At 37.7% G+C, this 21668-nt stretch overlaps 1 protein-coding gene and 1 long non-coding RNA gene across 2 annotated transcripts; one reads left to right on the top strand and one right to left on the bottom strand.

The window, feature by feature from the left end:
• Window positions 1-1820: 1820 nt before the first annotated feature.
• mknk2b (MAPK interacting serine/threonine kinase 2b) lies at window positions 1821-13394 on the bottom strand. The gene is made up of 15 exons (XM_042762062.1): window positions 13251-13394; window positions 11996-12163; window positions 11601-11691; window positions 11521-11536; window positions 11261-11346; window positions 11022-11119; window positions 8704-8783; window positions 8537-8610; window positions 8275-8379; window positions 7835-7890; window positions 7548-7643; window positions 3792-3986; window positions 3498-3662; window positions 3367-3407; window positions 1821-3275 (listed from the first exon to the last, which is right to left on the bottom strand). Exons 2-15 carry the CDS (start codon window positions 12044-12046, stop codon window positions 3002-3004), a joined length of 1428 nt encoding a protein of 475 aa, XP_042617996.1. The 5' UTR covers window positions 12047-12163; window positions 13251-13394; the 3' UTR covers window positions 1821-3001.
• Window positions 13395-17987: 4593 nt separating this feature from the next.
• On the top strand, window positions 17988-19785 carry LOC122146017. The gene is made up of 3 exons (XR_006160712.1): window positions 17988-18066; window positions 18637-18731; window positions 19612-19785. It is a non-coding gene; the product is annotated as an uncharacterized LOC122146017 (long non-coding RNA).
• Window positions 19786-21668: the final 1883 nt, after the last annotated feature.

The raw sequence follows: 21668 nt of genomic DNA, 5'->3' as shown, positions 1-21668 counted from the left end.
GCATTTTTGTTGGTTTGTTTTGTACAAAACGATACAAAATTCTGTCACAACAGTCATAAATTTAGCTTCGTGTGAACTGCAGTCAGCCACATTGTACAGTAAAGTGCTTTTTAAATCATTACCTGTTGCCCCTAAATGTGACCCAAAATTTTACCCCCAATAATAATATTATAAAAATATATGAAAAAAAAAAAACAAAAACATTCATATTAAAAAATCACACTAAAAACAAAAAAAAAAAAACAGCCTTCGAACTAGAGGGTCACGTTAGATTATATATATATAAAAAAAAAAATAATAAAAAACAACAATTGTGCACCTGAATACTTTTATCCCAATAATCTTTGGGTTGGGGAAAAAGAAAACAAAGGAACTTCATATTAAGATACTTGTTTGTAATGGCTAATATTGGGCTGTGTAAAAGAGGAACATTGAATGAGAACAAAAAAAAACAATCATTTTTGAGATTCCAAGTCAGATCTGTTAATACAAGGCAACCCATAACTATAATATGGGTAAAAGAGTGTTGAATCTTTTGTCAGAGGCACACAGACTTTAGAGGACCAGCCAAGTGCCACAGACTTCAGAAAATACAAACCCAAACACTTGGGATTTCTGCAATTTACCAAAGCCAAGGAGAAAGATAAAATACTGAACAGAAGTGGTGGATATGGTACTTTCCAGACAAAAGATTGCTTTAAATCTCAGCTTACGAAAATTTTTGTTTGCCATTTGTACATCGTAGCAAAAGAAGTTTCCTGAACAAAACATGAGGAAACCGCTGCACATACAATTCAAGTCTTACTATAAGACATAAAAACCCCACAAAGATGCATCTGTAAAAAGATTCTTAAAGAAAGAAAGAAAAAAAAAAAAAAAGTTACAATCAGTGTCATAATAATCAGCACAATGGGCCCTTCAAAATCAAGGACTGCCATTAGGGTTCTCAAAGCTTCTCAGAGCAACAAGACAGAACAGGTGACTCTCTGAAAACATTCAATATATGCTTGGGTGATTTGAACTCCCATTTGTGACACTAATGCCTGCAGAATTTATAAAAGACTTGATCTGAATCCAGACGTCTGGACTCAAATGGTTTCTGCACCTCGGAGAGGGAATGATGGTCTGTGCTCAGCTCAACCAAGTATGCAATGTCTTATTAGACTAGCTAAAGCTGATTCAAGATCAGCACTACCGGACACCGCAGTGCATTCAATTTTAGAAACGAGTGCACTTTGGCAGAAATTGTTGCGTCTTACTAAAACGATCAAGCCACCAATGGTTACTGAGAGAAAAGGGGAGTTTAACCAACCCTGAAGACATTTCCAACGCAAGAACAAAAACAGTAAAACATCAGATCTGTACAGACTATATGACACCCTCTCTTTTTTTTCCTTCGTTTTAATCCTTCCTTTCTCCCCCTAACTCCAGTCACATTCAAATACACTCTTCTCCCTCTTTACAGCATATAAATCAACATGAATAAAGTAACAAAACCATAAAAAAGGAAAACGTTCCACTTGAACAGCACCTGCAAAAAAATAAATATTCTTTCAATAAAAAGTTAAACAAAGCTCAACAAAGTTTGAAACATCAGTGTGGCACACTCTGTATTGGAGTCAACTATTAACGTATAAAATAAAAATAAAACAAGTAAACTTTCTTAGACCATTTCAGTCATACAGTATATATATACTTTTGATGGAATGCTTGTTCGTATTTTTTTTATATATATATACTTTTGATTCTCAACCCCCCCTCTTAATTTTTTTTTTTTTTTTTTTTTTAGTTTTATGTTACTTGAAAATAATCTCTCCCTCCCCTCTTAATATTTATATAGTTTGCTTTTTGGTGGCATCCACAATCTGACAGTTTGATGTTTCTGTACCATAATGGCCCCTTTAAAGTGGGGTACAAGCTCAAAGCCTCAAATCTCTGATACCGACCGTCGACATTCATGTAGTCACACTGGCAAACGTGTGCTTGTGCAACCACCTGGTTGCTTCCCAGCATGCACTTGATCCCAGTTGTGCTCTGAAATGTTTATAGTCACTCTTATCGGTTATTGATTCAGTTTTGGTGAAATTTACAGGAAACGTTAGAGTTTCCTAGACATCGGTTTGGATGCATCTGATGCTGCAATTCCAATTCCAAGTCTTGCAAAAACCTCACTTACACCTTAAATCAAATGCATTTACCAGTTCCTCAATTAGGGGAACCCATGTCTCAAAGCAGACTGCTGGGATAGTCTAGCTATAAGGACACACTCTGGATGTGCTTGAATAACAAAGAAAAAATAGCTATTCCTAACGGTCAAGTCAGGGGATTTTCTTGTCGCAATTAAAGGCTGTGGGGGAAGGACAGCGATGCATTAAATTAGGTGAGGCACTATTATCAGAGCTTCGCTCCACTTATACAAGATATCTGCTAAAGTAATGCAAGTCATAATAGCCTTCATCAGGGTTGCATAAGCACATACCAGTATCTTCAGTATCTGCTGAAGGAGAGGGGGATTTATGCACACACACATACACACATACACACACAGGAAAAACATTCCTGAAAAACAAATGCAGTTGTATCTCTCACAGAGAAAATTCACAGTGGATCCAGTTGTAACGTGGAAGCAGCACAAAAAGAGGTTCAGGGAGTGGGGTGGGAGGTATTAGACCTTTGGTGTCTGAGCTGGTATTTTACGCTCTACCTTTAGACAAATTTCCAAATGGCTTGTGTAACCCAATCTCTATCCTAAACGGAGTCCAGTTCATTCGCCTTGAGCTCGCAAGGTAATTGCCATGCTGTCGAGTTGATCAAAGTGCTGTAGGAGCTCTTGCTGGAGGAAACTGGATTTGCAACAGGCACAAACTGAACCATCATTTAGGAAAGGGCTGGGTCCCATTTAAGTGGGCAGAAAAAATGGAGAGGGATTTGCACAAAAGGTAGCAGATACTTCGTCCATTTGAAATTGGAAAATTGCTCACGGGGAGCCCAGCTCAACCGATCAAGCACAGTCTCCCACGATGACCAGCGGTGCCAGGAGCTGCCTGAGCTCGGAGGCAGACACAGGCGCTCCTTTTAGCAGGCTACTCCTCTGTCTGCGCTTGGCCAGTTTGGAGTTGGAGGGAGGGGAGAGACGCATGGACGTGGCACCAGCTGTAACGACCTGAGGGGAGTCCTGTAGCTGCTGTTCTTCTAGGTCGTCTTGCTCCGCTAGTTGCCGGTTCATGGCAACAGCCTTACCCGCAAAGAACGTCAGGTCCTTAGTGCTGCTGTTCCTGTGAGCAAGGAAGAAATAACAACTTTCACAAACTCAGCACACTAAAAACCTCACACAAAATCAGAAAAGCTGGTACCAACTCAACTCACCTTTGCAGCAGGATAGAGGAAGGGAGACAGTCAAAGGCACACTGGAGAAAGAAAGAAAGAAAATCTTCAAGATACAGTCTAAGGTTACTAAAATTACACTTAGAAATTTTGTTGAACATTCAGTTCCTTACCCCTTGTACCCAGGGGTGCTGGAGAACCTGAGCAGCGCTAAGACGCTTCTTGGCGTCCCGCACAAGAAGTTTGGAAATGAGGTCTTTGGCACTGGAGGAAATATGAGCCCACTCTTTCTCTGGAAACTCATACTTGCCCTCCTGGATGCTTTCAAACAAGGTGTTCTAAAAAAAAAAAAAAAAAAAAATTTACAAAATAACAAACAAATTAAAACAACACTTATCACCAAATTATACAATACTTTTGACGTAGGTTTACAACAGTGCACACAGTGGTCTAATTGTGCGATGTACCTGACACGCTTGACAAGGTTCTCCATTCTCCCATCCACAGTCGCTTCCACAGCACCCCACGAAGGGAGGGTAACCGCTCAGCATGATGTAAAGGATAACACCCAGGCTCCACAGATCACAGCGCTTATCATAGATGGTGGCCTCCTCGTTGAAGGCTTCCACAACTTCCGGCGCCATATATTCAGCAGATCCACACTAAGGTGAGAGAGTAAGAAAAAGAGGAAGAAGGGGTGAGAAGAAAGTAATCAACTGGCACCTAGGTTGTTTCAGTCACTGAACTGGCAGTCACATTGGCTGTGCGAAAAAAACTATTAACATATATACACAGAAAGGTTAAGCACGTCTGAGACCGACAGAGTGAAAAGCATAAGGATAACATGGACGTCTTTGTTCACGTTCTTGCATTCAGCTGACAAATGTCATGTGCTCTGTGGGACCCTTAAGCACGTCTGAGACCGACAGAGTGAGAATCACATGGTAAACAGCAGACTGCGCCAAGCTGGAGTGGGGGGTTGACGACAGATTAACTAGTTGAATGCTAAAGTATTCAACCCCGGTTCTTGCTCATTAAAGCATTTCTGCTGCAGCCCAGATAGAAAATGCGATGGTGGCATACAGACCCTTAAATGAAGTAACCAGGGTAACGACTGTTATGTCACAGATGGAGGCGGGGTAGTGAGTCATGGAGTGTTTTGAGGGCTCAGCTGCAAGTGCAGACTGCTTTGTTGGTTCAGGCTGCGACAGCCTCTGTCTAAAACTAGGTTGCACATTGGGACAGGAAATAAAATAAATAAAGGATTGTGCGTCCCAGAAAACCCACATACCATTAGCCGAGTTTACAGCAACATTAGCTTAGCTCACAGACAAAAACGACACAGACCCACACATCTTTGATATAAAAGGATAAAACCTCTCCGAAGTAAGAGTTCAGTAGTTCAGCAGGACAAAAAACCCTTCTGGAAGAATCTGCAGAGCTGGGTTCCTTTTAGTTTTTCTCAACAGGCTGGGCCATCTTGCCACACTGAGGTCAGTGTAACAAAATAACTTGCTTTAGCGTTTGTTTCAAAAAAAAAACAAACCCAACAACTTCCCCCAATAGATCACAAATCACATAAAATCCATCAATTTCTATACTTTCTATACTTTCTGACGCATCAAGGCCAACATCTGAACCCTACATGCCGTAAAAGTATAAAGTTGCCCATAAAACAACTTACAATAAATTACACTCATAAATACGCTCTCATACGAGGTTGAAGTTCAAAAGTTGGCATAAATCAATAATGCTGTAAATCCAGTGACGTGTATGACTAACCCCCTTCTGTATATTTTCACAGGTGTTCAAATGCAACATGGTCATGTTTTGGTTTGTGTTTTTGAGGTTAAAGGAAGTGGTCGGTCTGCTCTGCTAGTCTCTTTTGTTATCCTCAACCCAGCTGCCGTTGTGGCTCCGCCTTCTTGCACTTATGTAATGCTATTTCGCAGTGCAGGAATCCGAGTGCAGACAAAAGCTTCCACTGTTGCACCCAACCCCCATCGACACCGCCGTTTTTGCTCACCGCCTCTCAACACCCTCACATTCAAGTGAACACTTCACAACCACCCCCACTCCTGAATAAAAGACTTTCAGAAAGAAGAACCAATCCAGAGCTACGTATACATTGCTACAGCATGTAACTAGTCAGTTGTGTACCCAACTCTATTCAATTTCTAGAAACCAGGGAAACGGAGAGACCTGTAATAAGGGCTTATGTTTTGCAGCAGTTTCCATGCATTTTATAAAATCTACGTATATTCCCTCTGGCTCGCTTGTGAGCCTATCTCTGTGTCTTTGAGGTAAGAGAGAGGGGGTCTCGAATGATAAGTGTGCAGTAGACTTTCACTTTCAAGACAAACTTCAGCTGTAAGACTAGCACTGCATCACACAATTCAATAGAATCTACAAACATCAACCACATGCAGATTACATATGGGGCTATCCAAGAAAAAAAAAACCCACATTCAGCATTCTCACATTCTTTGTGTTGTCATTTGTTTTTCAGTAAGGCATTAATCAATTCATCAACCGAACAGAAAAGTCACCTATAAATGCATGAATTTCCACTGCGGTTATAGATTAACATGCAATATAAAAGTACATGCAGTGCAAGATCGTCAAGAGAAAGCACTTTTCTACTCCGTTCAGGAAGTAAAGTACATGTACTTCTCAGAAATTGCGACTTTTTTGAAGCATATATGATATGATCACACTAGTACATGCACACACAAAAAGCCTGCGGTAACTGTAAAATGTAAATTATTTAAAAAGAGAAATCTTATAAGAAGCCAAGCAATCATGTGATAAAGAGAGTTAACATCAAGCTAGCGGTGAAAAAAAAAAACCCTGATAAGATCCCTGGGATCCTGCCCAAGAAAAACATGTTGAGTGCATGATCAGAGAGTGCACTAGATGCTCCTCCCCCTTTCATACTCCCTCTCACCAAACCAATCACTGAACAGTTGCTAGGTGTGGGGTGGTAACACTGACTGAAAAACTAATGCCCAGACAGGCTTGAGGAAATCCACAGAGACAAAAACAAATGAGAAATGGAGTCTAAACTGTGCTTAAGGGAGAAGGTACGACAGGAAATTGGAGCACAAGGCCCAAAACGTTTGTTTTGGTTGAATTCTTGTCCAGAAGTAGCAAGGGGGGGGGATTGAGAATTAAACTTCATGTTGTTCAAAACCTGTGTGACTTCTTTTCACCTACACAAAAGTAGTATTTTGAAGATATATTTTGAAGAATGATTTAACGGTTTTAACGGTTTTAACTTTTAAAAACAAGACTGGATCCCACTTACATTATATGGACAAAATACAAAGGCAGATTTTGTTCAAAATAACATTTTTTGTATTTTGCAGAAGAAAGTACTACAGGTTTGAAATGACATGGGCTTGAGAAAATGACAGAATTTTCTATTCCTTTAAATACACGTAATGCATTAAATCAAACCCTCTCCCCTACTGCAGAATCACACGAGATGTCTGGCCCATCAGCAAGCACAGGGCAAAAAGACAACCCCCACATTGATGTACTGACTAGATACACTAGAACCTTTCACCCTTTAACCATTCAGTCCACAAATAGTCTTTTCAACAAGCTGTTGAATCCAACTCGGGTTACCCTGAAAGCCCCATGCTGAGGATTTCTCACTGTCCACCCCGCCACATCACCTGTTCTAGCCTGTCTTGCCCCATTTATTCAAAGCCATGAAGCTGAAGACAGATCTTCGTTAACACCCACACAAGCACACAGCAGAGATAAACTCAAGAGCTTAGAATAATAAACCCCATTTGGAAAGAAACAGGAACTGGGAATCATTTTTAAGATTGTAAGCCAAACATTATCCACAAGTCTGTGAAGTTGATAACTACATGGATGTAGAGAATGGGCTCAATACTGCTGCTCCACTATCTCACAACAGAGTTTAGACTCTTTAAAAGTTTCACTGTGGTAATAAAACCATTCCTTGACCTCATTACTGTCTTGAGAATGATTACATTAGCCAATCACTCTACTGACACTACTCAACATCCACCAATCGCATTAAAGCAGGTCCTCCTGATAAGTAACGACATTGACAATGTGCACATCTTATCCACAGACTTTAAAACAACAGGGAGGTGTCCGTTAAAAGCTTATCATGTTTGTTTCAAAGTCAAATGCAATTCTTTGTTTGGGTGAATCTGTGGTCACAGGGTCGCAAAGACACTCACTGGAGTCAGGAGCTCTGGAGTGGAGATGGGCGAACTGTCACTATTGAGTTTAATTCCACTGCCCAGATCAAAATCACAAATCTTCACAGGCGAAATCTGCAAGAAACAGATCAACAGAAAAGCTGATCAAAAACCTTTGCTTAAAATGACTATCCACAACTGACAGGCACATTTGAGTGTTTACTGTCTGCCTGAAAACCTCAACTAATCTGATCAAAATTTCACTATAAATGCAAAGTATAATCTGAATCTCTGACTCGGCAAACACGCTGTCATAAAAGACTCACCCTGTCCTCGTGTTCACACAAGATGTTTTCAGGCTTCAGGTCTCTGTGGGCCATTCCTACAAAAGCACACACACACAAGTCATGAGTTAGTAGTGTGGTATCCAGGCTAAGTGAAGATTGTCGACTGGGGCAAAGATAGGCAAATGTTTCCAAAACAGCCTGTTGCTAAGTGCTACTAAAATTAGCTTAGCATCCCCTCACCCAACAGTACTGACAGGAATAAAACGTCAGCCTACAACTTCACCTAGAAATCCATCAAGCAACCCAAAAAAAAATTAACATAAACATGAAAAACTCACAACATTATTCAATTGCCAACAAACCCCATAACCTCCCCTTCCCCAACTGTCTCCAGAGAAAGCCATCCCGCATATGTAACACCATCTTCTTATCTCCCCTTTCCAGGCCTAAAGCACTCCTCCCAGTCTGTGTTCTCGTACCTTTATTGTGAAGGAAGTCCAGTGCACTCGCAATGTCCTGCACCACAATGCTGGCTTCCTGCTCACTGAAGTATCTCCTCTTGTGAATGTGGGCCAAGACAGAACCTAAAAAACACATTGTTACAAATTAACACCAGGGCATGCAATCCATACATTCCAATGGAGAGGGTCTCAATTTAATGACTCATGGCTGGTCTTTGGGCCCAGGGGAGACTGGGTAATGTTTCTCAAAAGTAACATAACACTACGGAAGCACACATACCTCCTCTCAGCTTCTCAAACACAAGGTAAAACTTGTCCTCCTCCTCAAAGAACTCCACCAGCTCCAGAATATTTCTGTTGGGTGGACAAAAAAATCGAGTCAAAACCACATTGTCGACAATTGCAGGTTATTAAAATGCATAACATACAAGTTTGACAATGGGTTACCTGTGGCCCTGACACTGGTACAGCATTTCCACCTCTCTGAAAACACGACTTCTGCTGTGTCCTGGCCTTTTCTCAATGATCTACGAGTTAAAAAAAAAAAAAAAAAGGCAGGTTAGGATCAAAGTCAAATGAGAAACAACATCCTAAAGTGACAACCGCCCCTTAATCTAAGTGACCATCTGATTACAAATCAACTTCCAAAGGAAATAAAGACTGCTGTTTAATCCACTTCAAAGTAATAGCTCACCAAAAAAAAAGTTAACGATCAAGTGTTGTTTTTGTATTATATGTGTGTTGCATATAGTGCACATATTAAAATTGAATAAAACAAATGGGATCTTAATGTTGATTTGGACCCCACTTTCACTGTATGGAGAAAAAATACTTTTGTGTTTCACAGAAGAATGAATGTCATATAGGTTTATAACAATATGAGGGTGAGTAAAAATTATTTTTATTCTTGGGTGAACTATCCCTCCAAAAAACTAACATTAAAAAGTTTTTAAAACGAGGGGCCCACATCATTCATTTAATCCCCCCAACCCCAATGATCAAATGCACAAGCAAAGGTTACTGTTGACATTGAATCACATCCTCCCCCATGCGAGGCCTCTGTGTTTTCCTGACTATGTGTGGCTCTTCCAGCTCCCTGGATTAGCAGTACTATTGAGAGCATGCAGACGAGCACACAATGCATATCAGGGTTAAAAATGAGGTCTGCGGGCCAGCGCATTCCCAAAAACCCCAGCACTGCTGTCCCATGGCTGAGTCAGCAATCAATCTACTCAAAAGCCGCAAAAAAATTACAGGGTATTATAAATGCTTGAGGGAACCTGAGGGATGTGGTGACAGATTTCACCTAGTTGAAGTCTAAACATGTTATTTGCTGCACAGGAAATCTTTCACAATATGTTGACAAATACATTATGCTTTACAATGCAAGTAAGAGCGCCCATAAATCTCCATAGGCGCCCTATAGAGTCTGACCGCTGTCTGTAAATCAAACCACGCTTGTAAACACTTCCCAAGCCCAGCTGAGATGGCTACTGGAGTTGTTTTCATTCAGCCTTAACTTTAGTTCAGACAAGGACGCCAAAACTATGCAAAAAGGAGGAGGGGGATGGCAGGACATCTGGTGAGAGTTGTCTGAAACCCATCCCGGCATAAACTGACCTAATGCTTGTAATGATCCACCCCCCTCAGGGATTGAAACACATCCCTAAATCATTGTATGGTCTTTGTGTGGCTGGCTTATACGACCACCTTATATTGAAATAAAATATGCTATATTGTTCCTCTTTTAAGTGTTAATTAAAACAAGGAAGACAATTTTAAATTCTGATAAAAAAAAAATATAAGAAAATTAACAAAATATAGGCATTTTTAAATTATACAGTTAGAACACAAAACATAAAAACATGCAAAATGTCACAACCGTCACAACTTCCTCAAATCAATAAGTAAAAACAAGACATATTTCTGGTACACAATGTAGACTTCCTTATATGCTTTTGTTCTAGATTCTGCAATGTGTGAGAGAGACAAAAAAAAAGTAGGTAAACACTTTTAGGGGATTTAACTCCACCCTAGCCCCCCCTACTTTGGAGGTTTATGTTTTTTGTGACTTGCCAGTACATTATGTTCCCCCCACAGTACAACCTACCAGCCAATGAGAGCGAACGAAAGAGGATGTAACTGTTCCACCATTCTGATTGGTTGGCCTTCTATCCGGTCTAACAAAAACAATGAAGTCTTTCCGTTAAGCCTGCTCTATAACTTGTAAAACTACAGTAGCACAACAGAGGCACTGTTTGTTCAAGCATCCGGGTCAGTGAACAACAACATCGCTTGATTAAGAGAAAGCGGCTTAGATAAACTACAAAGACAGGTGCAAATAGTTTACAAAGTAAATACTATTCACAGATTTTAAAAAATTGTGATACAAAATGAATTCAATCATCTTAACATTTTCAAACCCAAGTGTGCATTTCATAAGCATGGCCTGAGCGTGACCTCACCATCCACAGCTTGCAGGAATCTAGCATGCCCTCAGCAATCATATGCAACCGTGCCAGTCAGCACAAAACAACTACAGTCACGTCTGCATGCCAAAGAAGGAAATATCATCTGATTCCTTTTCCAAGAGACGGCTTCAAAGGGAAAGTCCTTTCTAACAATAGCTTTTGAATGCCATATCTGCACGGATGCTTCATATGGAATACCTGTTTACAGAACGCAACTGCTATTTTAAGGTACACTGCATTATCACAGCTCAGGTTAGTTCAAATTTAACACACGTAACCCATAAAGCATCTTACCTTCACAGCATATTCTTTGTGGGTGATTTGGTTGATGCAGGTCTGGACTCTGGCATAGGCCCCTTCTCCCAGCACCTCGTCTTGCAGTTTATATACATCTGAAATCAAAACAAAAGTGTTATTATTACACTACTTAAACCATTTGGACCTGCCAAACTGTAAAAGTATACTTGAACAATTTCCCTGGAGAAACTTTAACACCTTGCAAAAATAGAAAACCCCATTTGATATGCACTTACCCTCAAATCGCCCTGAGAAGCTGTCTGTTGCCCTGCATCTCTTTTTCTTCTTGTTTCTCTTTTTGGCATCTGGGATATCGATCAACAGAAAGAAAAAATTCCAACCACATCACAACAGAAAGATAATTCTAATTTAAAAACCTGATACGCTGTCATATAAACATGCACAGAAAGCAGCTTGATTATACTAGAAAAAAAAAGCAGAAAGTATTCATCCTTAATCTTTAAAGATAAAATATGTTAACATTGGTGTAAGGTCATGAATCACAGGCAGTGCTTTCTGTCAACAGGTCTTCCTATTGGTTTTCCCATAACAGTTAGATAAAAACAAACAACTTACCAAGTCGGGCGGAACAATCAAAATTGAAGGCAGATTCAAGGAGATGGGATCCTGTTTTGGAAAATTCCTCAGATTCAAAGGGATTTTGGCCCTGGAGATAAAAATTATATATATTATTTAAGACTTCAGCAGTTCAAAGTGTTGCACATTTGTTAAATGGCTTGCAGATACTTATTACTAGGCTTCTAATGAACAACTAAGAGCTTCCTGGCATTCGGTTTAATGTTTAATTAATGTTTGATCTCTGATATCCTATGCAATGGAATCAGCCTGATCTAAGTATAAATAAATGAACATTTGTGCCTATAATGTGACGTGATACATCGCCTAATGCCAAAACAATTAAATATTTATCCATGCAACAGCAGTAGAGATGAGTGAGATCACACTCTCACCTTAAAAGAGCGATGGAATCCGGTAACTTCGGTGATCTTGTTCTGCACCATTTTGTTCTGATTTGTGGGACTGGTGGATGGCGGCAACAACGGTGGTTTTAGCTTTAGTGATAAAGTTCACACAGCTAATCCAATGTCTTAGGAACCGTGGTGCTTTAAACGGGATACCTGTGGGGGGGAAATAGCTTCATTGTAAATCTGGCCATTTATTTAATTACAAACTAAGCACTATAGCACTTAATTCTGATGACTAAATTCTAACAACCAAATGCATATAAAGGAATAATTGGTTTATTATTACCCTTGCCATTATGAATTATAATTATAAATTTGTAAAAAAAAAAAAAAAAAAAAAAAACAAGGATGCAAAATCACCATAAAAGTAGTCCAAACGACGCATGCGCTATATTAAGAAAAATTACTTTATAGCTTAGTGCTAGGATAGACCAATAATAAGTTGTTAGCTCACTGGCGGTGTAGATCGTCAGTGAATAACATCTACAACCGAATCGCTAAGTCAGCGTGATGAACTCGAGAACTGCATCAGTCCGATTTATGAACGAACCATTCAGCGCAACCCAGACTGGTGTTATAAATATAATATATTATTGTCAATGAATACAAAGATTTTTTTGTGTGTGTGTGTCTGTGTGTGTGCAAAATGTCCCTATTTTGTGTCCGCAAAAAATTAAGTGATAGGGGTTTTCTAACGATATGAGTTTGAGATAAAATGACAATTCTTATTTCTGAGTGAACTGGCCCTTTAAATCGACCCCTCAAACAGATAATAAAGGCTACAAGCGCAGTAAAAGCAAGTCACGTCATAAGCAAGGACTTGCATTTACATGCCCCTGAGAATTGTGCCAAGAATAACTCCGGTGGAAAAAGCTCGCTATTTCCGTCCGTTATTGACTCAACGACATACATTATTTTCTTTATGTGACTAACGTTAATCACATGCACTCTTGATGTTCAACGAATCACCACACTGAATGAATGCAATGAATGATTAAAAAACAATATGCAACGCAGCGACTGCAGTGAGTCCACCAGCATCTTAAATCAGCGTGAAGCAACGAAAACCTCCCAAAGACAAATGACAGCACTATATGAAAAAGTAATTTCGAGACATTTCCATTTCCAAAGATCTGCCAACAATGACCCGAATCCAACCGTTGCGCAGCATCCTTTAAAATCAAAGTTTGCCCGTCTGTCAATCCCGATCTATGAAACCTAATGTAAAGCTCGTCCTTACCCCCGTTGCTGTCTTTAAAGCTCCAGGCTTGACGCCGTTGTATGAGCCTCTGCTTCGGGAGCAGCAGATGGTGGCCGTGGGTGGTAGGGACTAAATGTGTGGAAGGTACAAGAAGACATACGGCGATCCTCGGTTTTATAATCTCACGCCCCTTTCTACCCACCTCCTTCAGTTAGACCAGCCCCCTCGTCTCTGTAAACACGTACCACACACACCCCGCATAAACTGAACCAGCACGAGTCACGTGGGCTGGTGACGAACGGTAGGATTAAAGCCCGAGGTGAATAGAGGCGCTGATGGGCTTAAATCTGTTAGTTCTTTATCACTAAAAATGTAAAAGCCTTTTAAACTGGTACTGGTACCGTAATAAGAATCCACTCAAAAGAATGATGAAGACTCATATGTTCACAATCCAAATCTTACGTCGTGTATACAGTAGTCGAATTCATTTTGCCTGATGCAATATTCTGCAACAGACCAATTACCTGTCAAAAACCCCAAATGACTAAGCGTGTGTGGTGTAGGATTTACTTCGAAGCAATTTACACTCAGAAATCACTAGTAAATTTCACAAAGAATTACAAAGATACAACAGTAACGCACTGAATTGAACACGAACATTTTAAGACAATGTGTTTCTTATTCATGTTACATATATGATGCAATATTCTGCAACACACAAATTAACTGTCAAAAACAGCAAATGACTAAGCGTGAGTCTTTAAACAGCTGGTAAGAACTGGTTTTCAGGAAATATCAATGCAATATATATATACATATACATATACATATACATATATATATACATATACATATACATATACATATTTATATATATATATATATATATATATTTACATATACATATATACTTATAAAACAATATACATACTCAAAAATATGCATATACATATTACACATTACATATACATATACATATACATACGGTAAGGTATACATATATACATTAAATATGAAATATATAAGCCATATATGTATATATTATATCATATATACAATATACACATGCATATACATATATTTCATAATAATATATAATATATATATATATATATTTATTTATTATACACATATATAAATATATTTACTTCAAAACAATTTACACTTAGATATTACTAGTAAATTTCACAAATAATTACAAGAAACAACAGTAACATTGAATTGAATGTGAACATTTTAAGACAATGCTGTTTAATATATGAAATATTGCACATATATAGGCTAGAAATTACACACACACAAATTAACAGTGTCATGTCAGGTACAAAAACACTATATACATATGTATATATATATATATATATATATATATATATATATATATATATAATTTTTTTTTAACTGTACAATTATTTATTTACATTTCATGATTGAATTAATTATTAGCATTTCAACAACAGTTTGGGAAACCCTTTCATGAAGAGCAATATTTTCTTGTAGATTATATGCATGAGCATTATTCACCACTAGAAAACAACATTTGTTACTCTATAAAACACAACTGTCTCATCTGAACTATAACTTCAACATTCCTTTCCCTTAATTGAATGGATGGGAATGTTAGAATTCACTGGCCCACATACGATCGTGACACAGGCACATTTTACAGCCATGCTGAGTCAGAGATAGACGATCAGGTGTGTATCCTCACGCTGGTGTTAATGAAAGCTTTGATGATTTCGATCCCTTGAATGAGCCAAGTGAAATAACTATTTGAGCCCCAGACATGGCAGTTTTTATACCCGAGTCATTTCATCAGTAGTAATAGTAATACATTATGTTCTTCAGTGGCTCAGGATTTATTTTCTCAGGTGGTCAAAACAGTGAATAGTTTCAACACCAATTTTCACATTCTCACAAATTCAAATAACTCAACCCGTCTTTCAACATAAAAACACATAAATTTGGGTCCGAGGGACATCTTGTGACTTACCCCTCCCTCCTGTCTATCTCTCTGGTTGGCCTCTCAGTGTGTTTTGGCCTATATTCAGCCATGAAAACAGCCCCAAAGATTACGCAAAGTTCAGAGTGAGGCATCGGAGGAAAGAAGCACATGATGAAATGCCAAGTTATGTTGAAAACAAGCCACGTGATAGAGGAGGGGCAGGCGGTACTCTGGGTTAACGGGGCCTTTGCAAAAGGGTCCAAATGGTATTCTAACTCTCCATTGGGTAGGAATGCATAACAGAGTCAATAACAGAAGCACACACATGTACATCCCAAAGAGGGTGGGATCTGATTGGTGAGGTTCTATGGGCGTGTTAGGAAGAGTATGTCTGGTTGTTCTGTTTAAGAGAACTAATCTGCATTTGTATGTACAGTGCAAGAACATATGTGACGTTTTTGTTGGGGGAGGAAAAGTGAGGAAAGTGGAGAAAGAGAGGTGTATGAAAGACAAAAAAGTATTTTGAAATGTGTGTGTGCTTGGACTGATCTCTTTGGGATGTGTGTTTGGAGAGGGAGAGAAAGACAGACAAGTGTGTGTGTGTGTGTGTGCTTGGACTGATCTCTTTGGGAACTCTGTAGTCCTCTTCTGTTACATCAAGGATGTGTAGGTTTTCCGAGGAGTCAGCTACATACACACACAATGAAGATTTATACACACTTCTGCTGAAGCACCTAAACCTTTCCTGGAATCAAAATCCATGTGGCAGGAAAGCATGGACAGTTTATGAGGTGACTGTCATTAGAAACATCAGGCACTGACAGTAGAATACACCTGAATGTGATTATATCCACACATGCTCAGCCTGAGATTGTGGATTACATTTAATGCTTGGGTGCACAGAATAGGTATACATAAAATCTGGCTATAAAAAATAATTTGTGAAACTAATAAAGTTGAAAGGATTTGTAGAAAAACAGCAAATGTGGAGGGAAGCATGCACTTCCTCTTTCCTCTTAAATTAAGAATTTTGTCCATCCCTGAAATATTTTTTTCTGGCTAAGCAATGTGTCCTGGGCCTCTATTGCGTAAGTGTGCTTTTATCAGTTTAGAAACCGGAAATCCTCCAGGCCCCAAACAATAAACCCAGAAAATGTAAATACTAGTGGAACAAATGGAAAAATATTTGCATGCCTTTGAGAGTCAGATTAGTCAGAGTTTACAAAACGGGTAAAAAAATTAAGCACAGGATCACACTGAAATAATTTTTATATAGCGCATATCCCAATTCCTTATATTTAAATACAGATATAGCTTAGATATGCACATATCTCTAGGTATGTACTAAAAGTCCTTAGATATGTCTACATATTATGTGTACACTTATCTAAGGATTCTATCATAATTCTATCATAAAACTCGTTTGTTCGTTTCATTTCATGCATTTATTCAAAGATTTATTTTAGTTTCAGAGTATTTTACAGTCCCTGGGTTTCAGTAGTCTAGTTAACATTATAAAATAGCATATTCGAATTCCAAACAAGACAACCTTATGCAACATTTACCCGCATTGAATCAGCTTGAAGGCGCCAATGCTTGATGAACTTTACAGCGCTCGTGTTTTCATCTCGTTCTGCACGTATCCTCTACTCGAGGAGCATGAGGTCAAAGCTCCGCCCACTGACGTGCAGTTTCTGCCTCGTTCCAGTTCTGGTACATTCCGAGAGAACACGACAATATCCAGATAATAACACGTAACTGCTGAAAAAAACAATAGAAACCATTACAGAATTTGTAATGGTTTTAATGGTTCTAATGGGAATTCTAATGGTTTTAATGGACCACTGTAATGGTCTCTGTTGGTCTCTTATTGGTAATTGCTTTAGCTTCTATTGGTGGCATGTATTGTCTATTGGATACCATTTAGGACCAACAGAACACCTTTGGAAACTTCTGGTGGTATCTACTGGAAACCAGTAGAAAAACCATTATGACTCCAATAAATTAATTGGTTTCTTTGGAAAACTGTAATGGTCTTAGTGGGTAGGCTAGACTGCTGAAAAAACATAAATAAAAAAAAAAATAAATGAACACACAAACAATAGAAACCATTACAGAATCAATAAAACACCTAATGGTTCTAATGGGAATTCTGTTGGTTTTAATGGACATTGTAATGGTCCCTATGGGTCTCTATTTATAATTTGCTTTCTTTTATTTGTGGCATGTATTGTCTATTGGATACCGTTAAGGACCAATAGAACACCTTTGGAAACTTTGGAACACCTTTGGAAACTTATGCTGGTACCCACCCAGCACCAGACGTTATTCGGGACATCGTTTTTTTTTTTTTTTTTTTAAATCTCGGCCCGTCATGGCCTTCTTTTAGATCAAAAAATTGACGTTGAAAAGTTGTTTTTTTTTGCTTGTTTCGTCGGATTTGGTCCAACTTTTGCCCTAAAACTCAGCAATGGTCTTTGTTTTGTCTGTCTGATTTTGGTTCAAATATAGCCCCAAAATCTATGTTTAATATTAGGTTTTGTTTTGGTCCATCTGATTTGGTCCAAATTTAGGCCAAAATAAATGTTGAAATAACAGTGAAATTCTGCGTGACTTCTACGTGCTGTTAATGGGCGCGCGCGCTGAACTGGAGCGGAGGACGTCACCATGGAAACGAGGCGGCAGCCCAACCGTCAAGCAGCTGAACGCTGACTCTCAGTGTGGTTTTCACTATTGTTTTTTTAGGTAAGTTTTCGTCTATATAATTACACAAATAGTACATTAAAGTGTTTTCTGACATTTTATTTCATGTAAATGATACGCTTCCGTTTAATATTTACTTTATAGAAATGGTTTAGTGTCGTCAGAAAAAGTCCGTTAGCATCTCCACTGTAAGGCTAACTACAAGAGGTAACGATAAACTTGAGCTCTTATTTATTAAGTTTGGGCTTTTAATGTCATCTTGTGTGTAGATGAGCGCTCTCTCGCTCTCTCTCTCTCTATATATATATATATATCTCAACGGATGAATGGAAGTAAGCTAATTAATTTAACCTAAAAGTATGCACTGTACAGTTAACGTTACATCACTTACAATGGGCTGAAACCTTCAGGTTTTGATCTTTCATAGTAACGTTAAACACATAAATACACTTGTTCTGTTATTTCAGAAGTGCCAGAAAAGAAAAAAAAAACCTCTATGACACAGGAGATGTTCCTGATTTTAAAATTTCTGAAGGGAGATAATAATGTGTGTGTGTGTGTGAGTGAGTGAGTGAGTGTCTGTGTTTGTTTGCTTGTTAGTTATTTTGATGTCCACGCTGTAGGAGCATTACTAAATTAGTAAAACTAAAATGTTTAAGTCTTTTTTTTGTATATATTCTGTCAATTATTATTTTTCTTTTCTGCATTTCACCTCTGCTATAGTTTATTTATAATAAACCTGTCATTGTATAATAAATATTGTTGTCTCTGTGACAGTATGTTTATGTTCTTGGTTCTTCCATGCTGATGGCTGTGCTCTAGAGTCATATCTCCTGTCGAAGAACATTTTTAGACATTATGAACCATGAAAAGTAAGTAATTCCTCAAACATACACTACCATTCAAAAATGTAAGGGTCAGATTTGTTAAAAATAAATGTTTTATGCTCACCACTGCTGCATTTATTTGATTAAAATACAGTAAAATAGTAATATTGTGAAATTACCATTTTATAACTATTTTCTATTTCAGTATGTTTTAAAAAGTGATCAAAGCTGAATTTTCAGCATCATTACTCCAGTCTCCAGTGTCACATAATCCTTCAAATATTAGTCCATTCTTATAAAGTGCAAGAAGCTCTTACAAATATTAATGTAAATAGTATATTTTTTTCCTTTGGTGATTTGTATTGTATACCCAGAATGCAAATGCACAATGAAGTAGATTCCCATTCTCTAACTCACACCGTGTCTACACTGGACGCACCAAAGTGACTGTTGAAAATCATTTGAACTTTGTCAGTACATCATAAATAGAAAGAGGCATCAGTTTACCGTCTGTGATTTGTTGTGTCGTGTCGTGCCACATCCAGTGTAGAGAGCATTACTGATTATAATAGGCTCTATTGTATTTTGTTGCGCCGTCCAGTGTAGACACAGTGTTAGACCTCTTATTAAATATCATTACATATGATTCATGTATGATGCCATTCATCACTGATAGATCTTTTCTATTTCATCGATAAACCACAAGGTAACTGTAACATATTTAAAACAATATTAATAAGAATAAATAAAAATGCATCTGTGACTTACTGTAATATTGCTTTTTATTTTTCAGTGGGTTGAAAGTTCTTATAAAACACATAGCTTTATTCTCATCTCTGTGCATTTTCAGACGTTGTGCATATTTCTGAATCAAATCTTTTTAACTTTTTAACATCATAATATTGGTTGTCTTCTCTTTTGTCAGAGTTTAGCTCCAACCCCAGTTAAGCAGATCGGGGCAGCTGATCAAGGATCACCAGAAACTCTGCAGAACATTGGTCCTCCAGCCCAGGACTGGACACCAGTCATTAATCTAGAAGTAATCCTGCCTCTTTGAAGTGTCATGTTCAGAATATATTACAGGAGATCTCAACATTGTCTCTTAGGTCCACTGACATGCAGAGTTTTGCTCCAACCTGCATTGCACCTGAACACATTAATCAAGGTCTTCAGTTTTACCAACTATTAGTGTTGTCACGGTACCAAAAATTTCAGTATTCAGTACCAGTACCAGTGAAAATCCATTGTACTCGGTACCAATTTCAGTACCAAAGCAAAACACAAAAACATGCTAATTAATTTTTTATTATTATTATTATTATTAGCTGCACTTATACTAACAATTAACACTTATACTAACAATTAACTAACAAACACAGCGTTCATTTCAATCCGACATTCAGATGTTTATCAGGATATATATACACAATTATATATATCCTGATAAACATACACAGAATGACAGTCAATCACTGATCTTTATTGAACTGCTTTTATAGTTTTAATAATTACTTTATTTGTAATGAACACAATAAAGGGATTTTACAATGGATTATTTGTTTTTTTTTACTTGAATGCTTTTGTTCAGATGTAAAATAAAAAGTGAATTATTATTAAGAAAAGAACTGCAGGAAAAGATGCAATGTTGCTCTGTGATTTTGCTTTGGAACCTTTAGAAAACTTTAACCTGATTTTTCTCAAAATTGACTTTGCCAACTCTTTCAACTTCAAACTGGTGTAGTTCAGTAATTTTTTGTCAGATTTCAACAAATTCTACATCATTTTGAAGGACTATTAATGAGAATAATAATAATAATAAAAAAAAAACCTCATTTTTGCTCATTGTGACTTATGTTGCCAGCACAGGTCACACATGCTACTTAATTTCCACTTGAGAGTGGTCAGATTTAAAGTCTGAGATTAGTCCATCAGTTCTTGAATTTGAATTTGTTTTATGTGTGTGTGTGTGTGTGTGTGTGTCACGTGTAGTGTTTGAAACAAGAGTGTCTGTCTCAGAAGCTGAAGAAAAGAGGCCACACCTCAGAGGAAATAAGTTCCGCGCCTCCTAAGTGTACGGAAATACCTGGCTGAGAAGATCAGTGACATAAACCCAGATAAAACTCTCAGTGGTAAGTATTTACATATCCATATCCGAATGTAATTACTACAACCTCTTATATGATTTGAAGTGAATAGCGAGACTATGTACCATAAAAAGTAGACAATGTAATATTCAAGACTATTTGTGACCCTGGAGACCACAAAACCAGTTATAAGGGTAATTTTTTTAAAAAGTAGATTTTTATATCAATAATATTAAGAATTAATTTTCCATTGAGTATGGTTTGTTAGGAGGACAATATTTGTCTGAGATACAACTATTTGAAAATCTGGAATCTGAGGGTGCAAAAAAAATCTAAAATATTGCGGCAAAAATATTTAAAGCCCAAAGCAAAGCATTTTATTAATCAAAAATTAAGTTTTGATACATTTATGGTGGGAAACTTACAAAATATATTCATGGGAACAGATCTTTACTTAAAATCCTAATGATTTTTGGCATGAAAGAAAAAAACATCAATAATTTTGTCCCATACAATGTTTTGTTGCCTATTGCTATAAATAAACCCCAGCGACATAAAACTGCTTTTGTGCTCCAGGGACACATTTATTCACTCAATCATAACAACAAAAAAATCACTGAACTACACCTAAAACATTGAGATATTCAACACAGCAGACAATAATTAATGACAATATGCATCTATTAAAGCAGCGCATAAGATAAATTAAAAATGATCTGCTTTAAAAAATGTGTCCATTACACATTTTATAAACATAAAATGTGTAATGGACAAAAGTTCATATCTGCCAAGAATTTGAATCTGCTCAAAGTGCTCCAAAGTGTTGGACGAATTTAAACATGATGATGTTTTGTCAACAACTAAGTTTTTGCAACTTTTTGAGATTGCCATATAAATA

Source organism: Cyprinus carpio, chromosome A8 (assembly GCF_018340385.1).
Source record: "Cyprinus carpio isolate SPL01 chromosome A8, ASM1834038v1, whole genome shotgun sequence".
NCBI lineage: Eukaryota > Metazoa > Chordata > Actinopteri > Cypriniformes > Cyprinidae > Cyprinus > Cyprinus carpio.
This window is presented reverse-complemented; position numbering and strand designations above follow the sequence as displayed.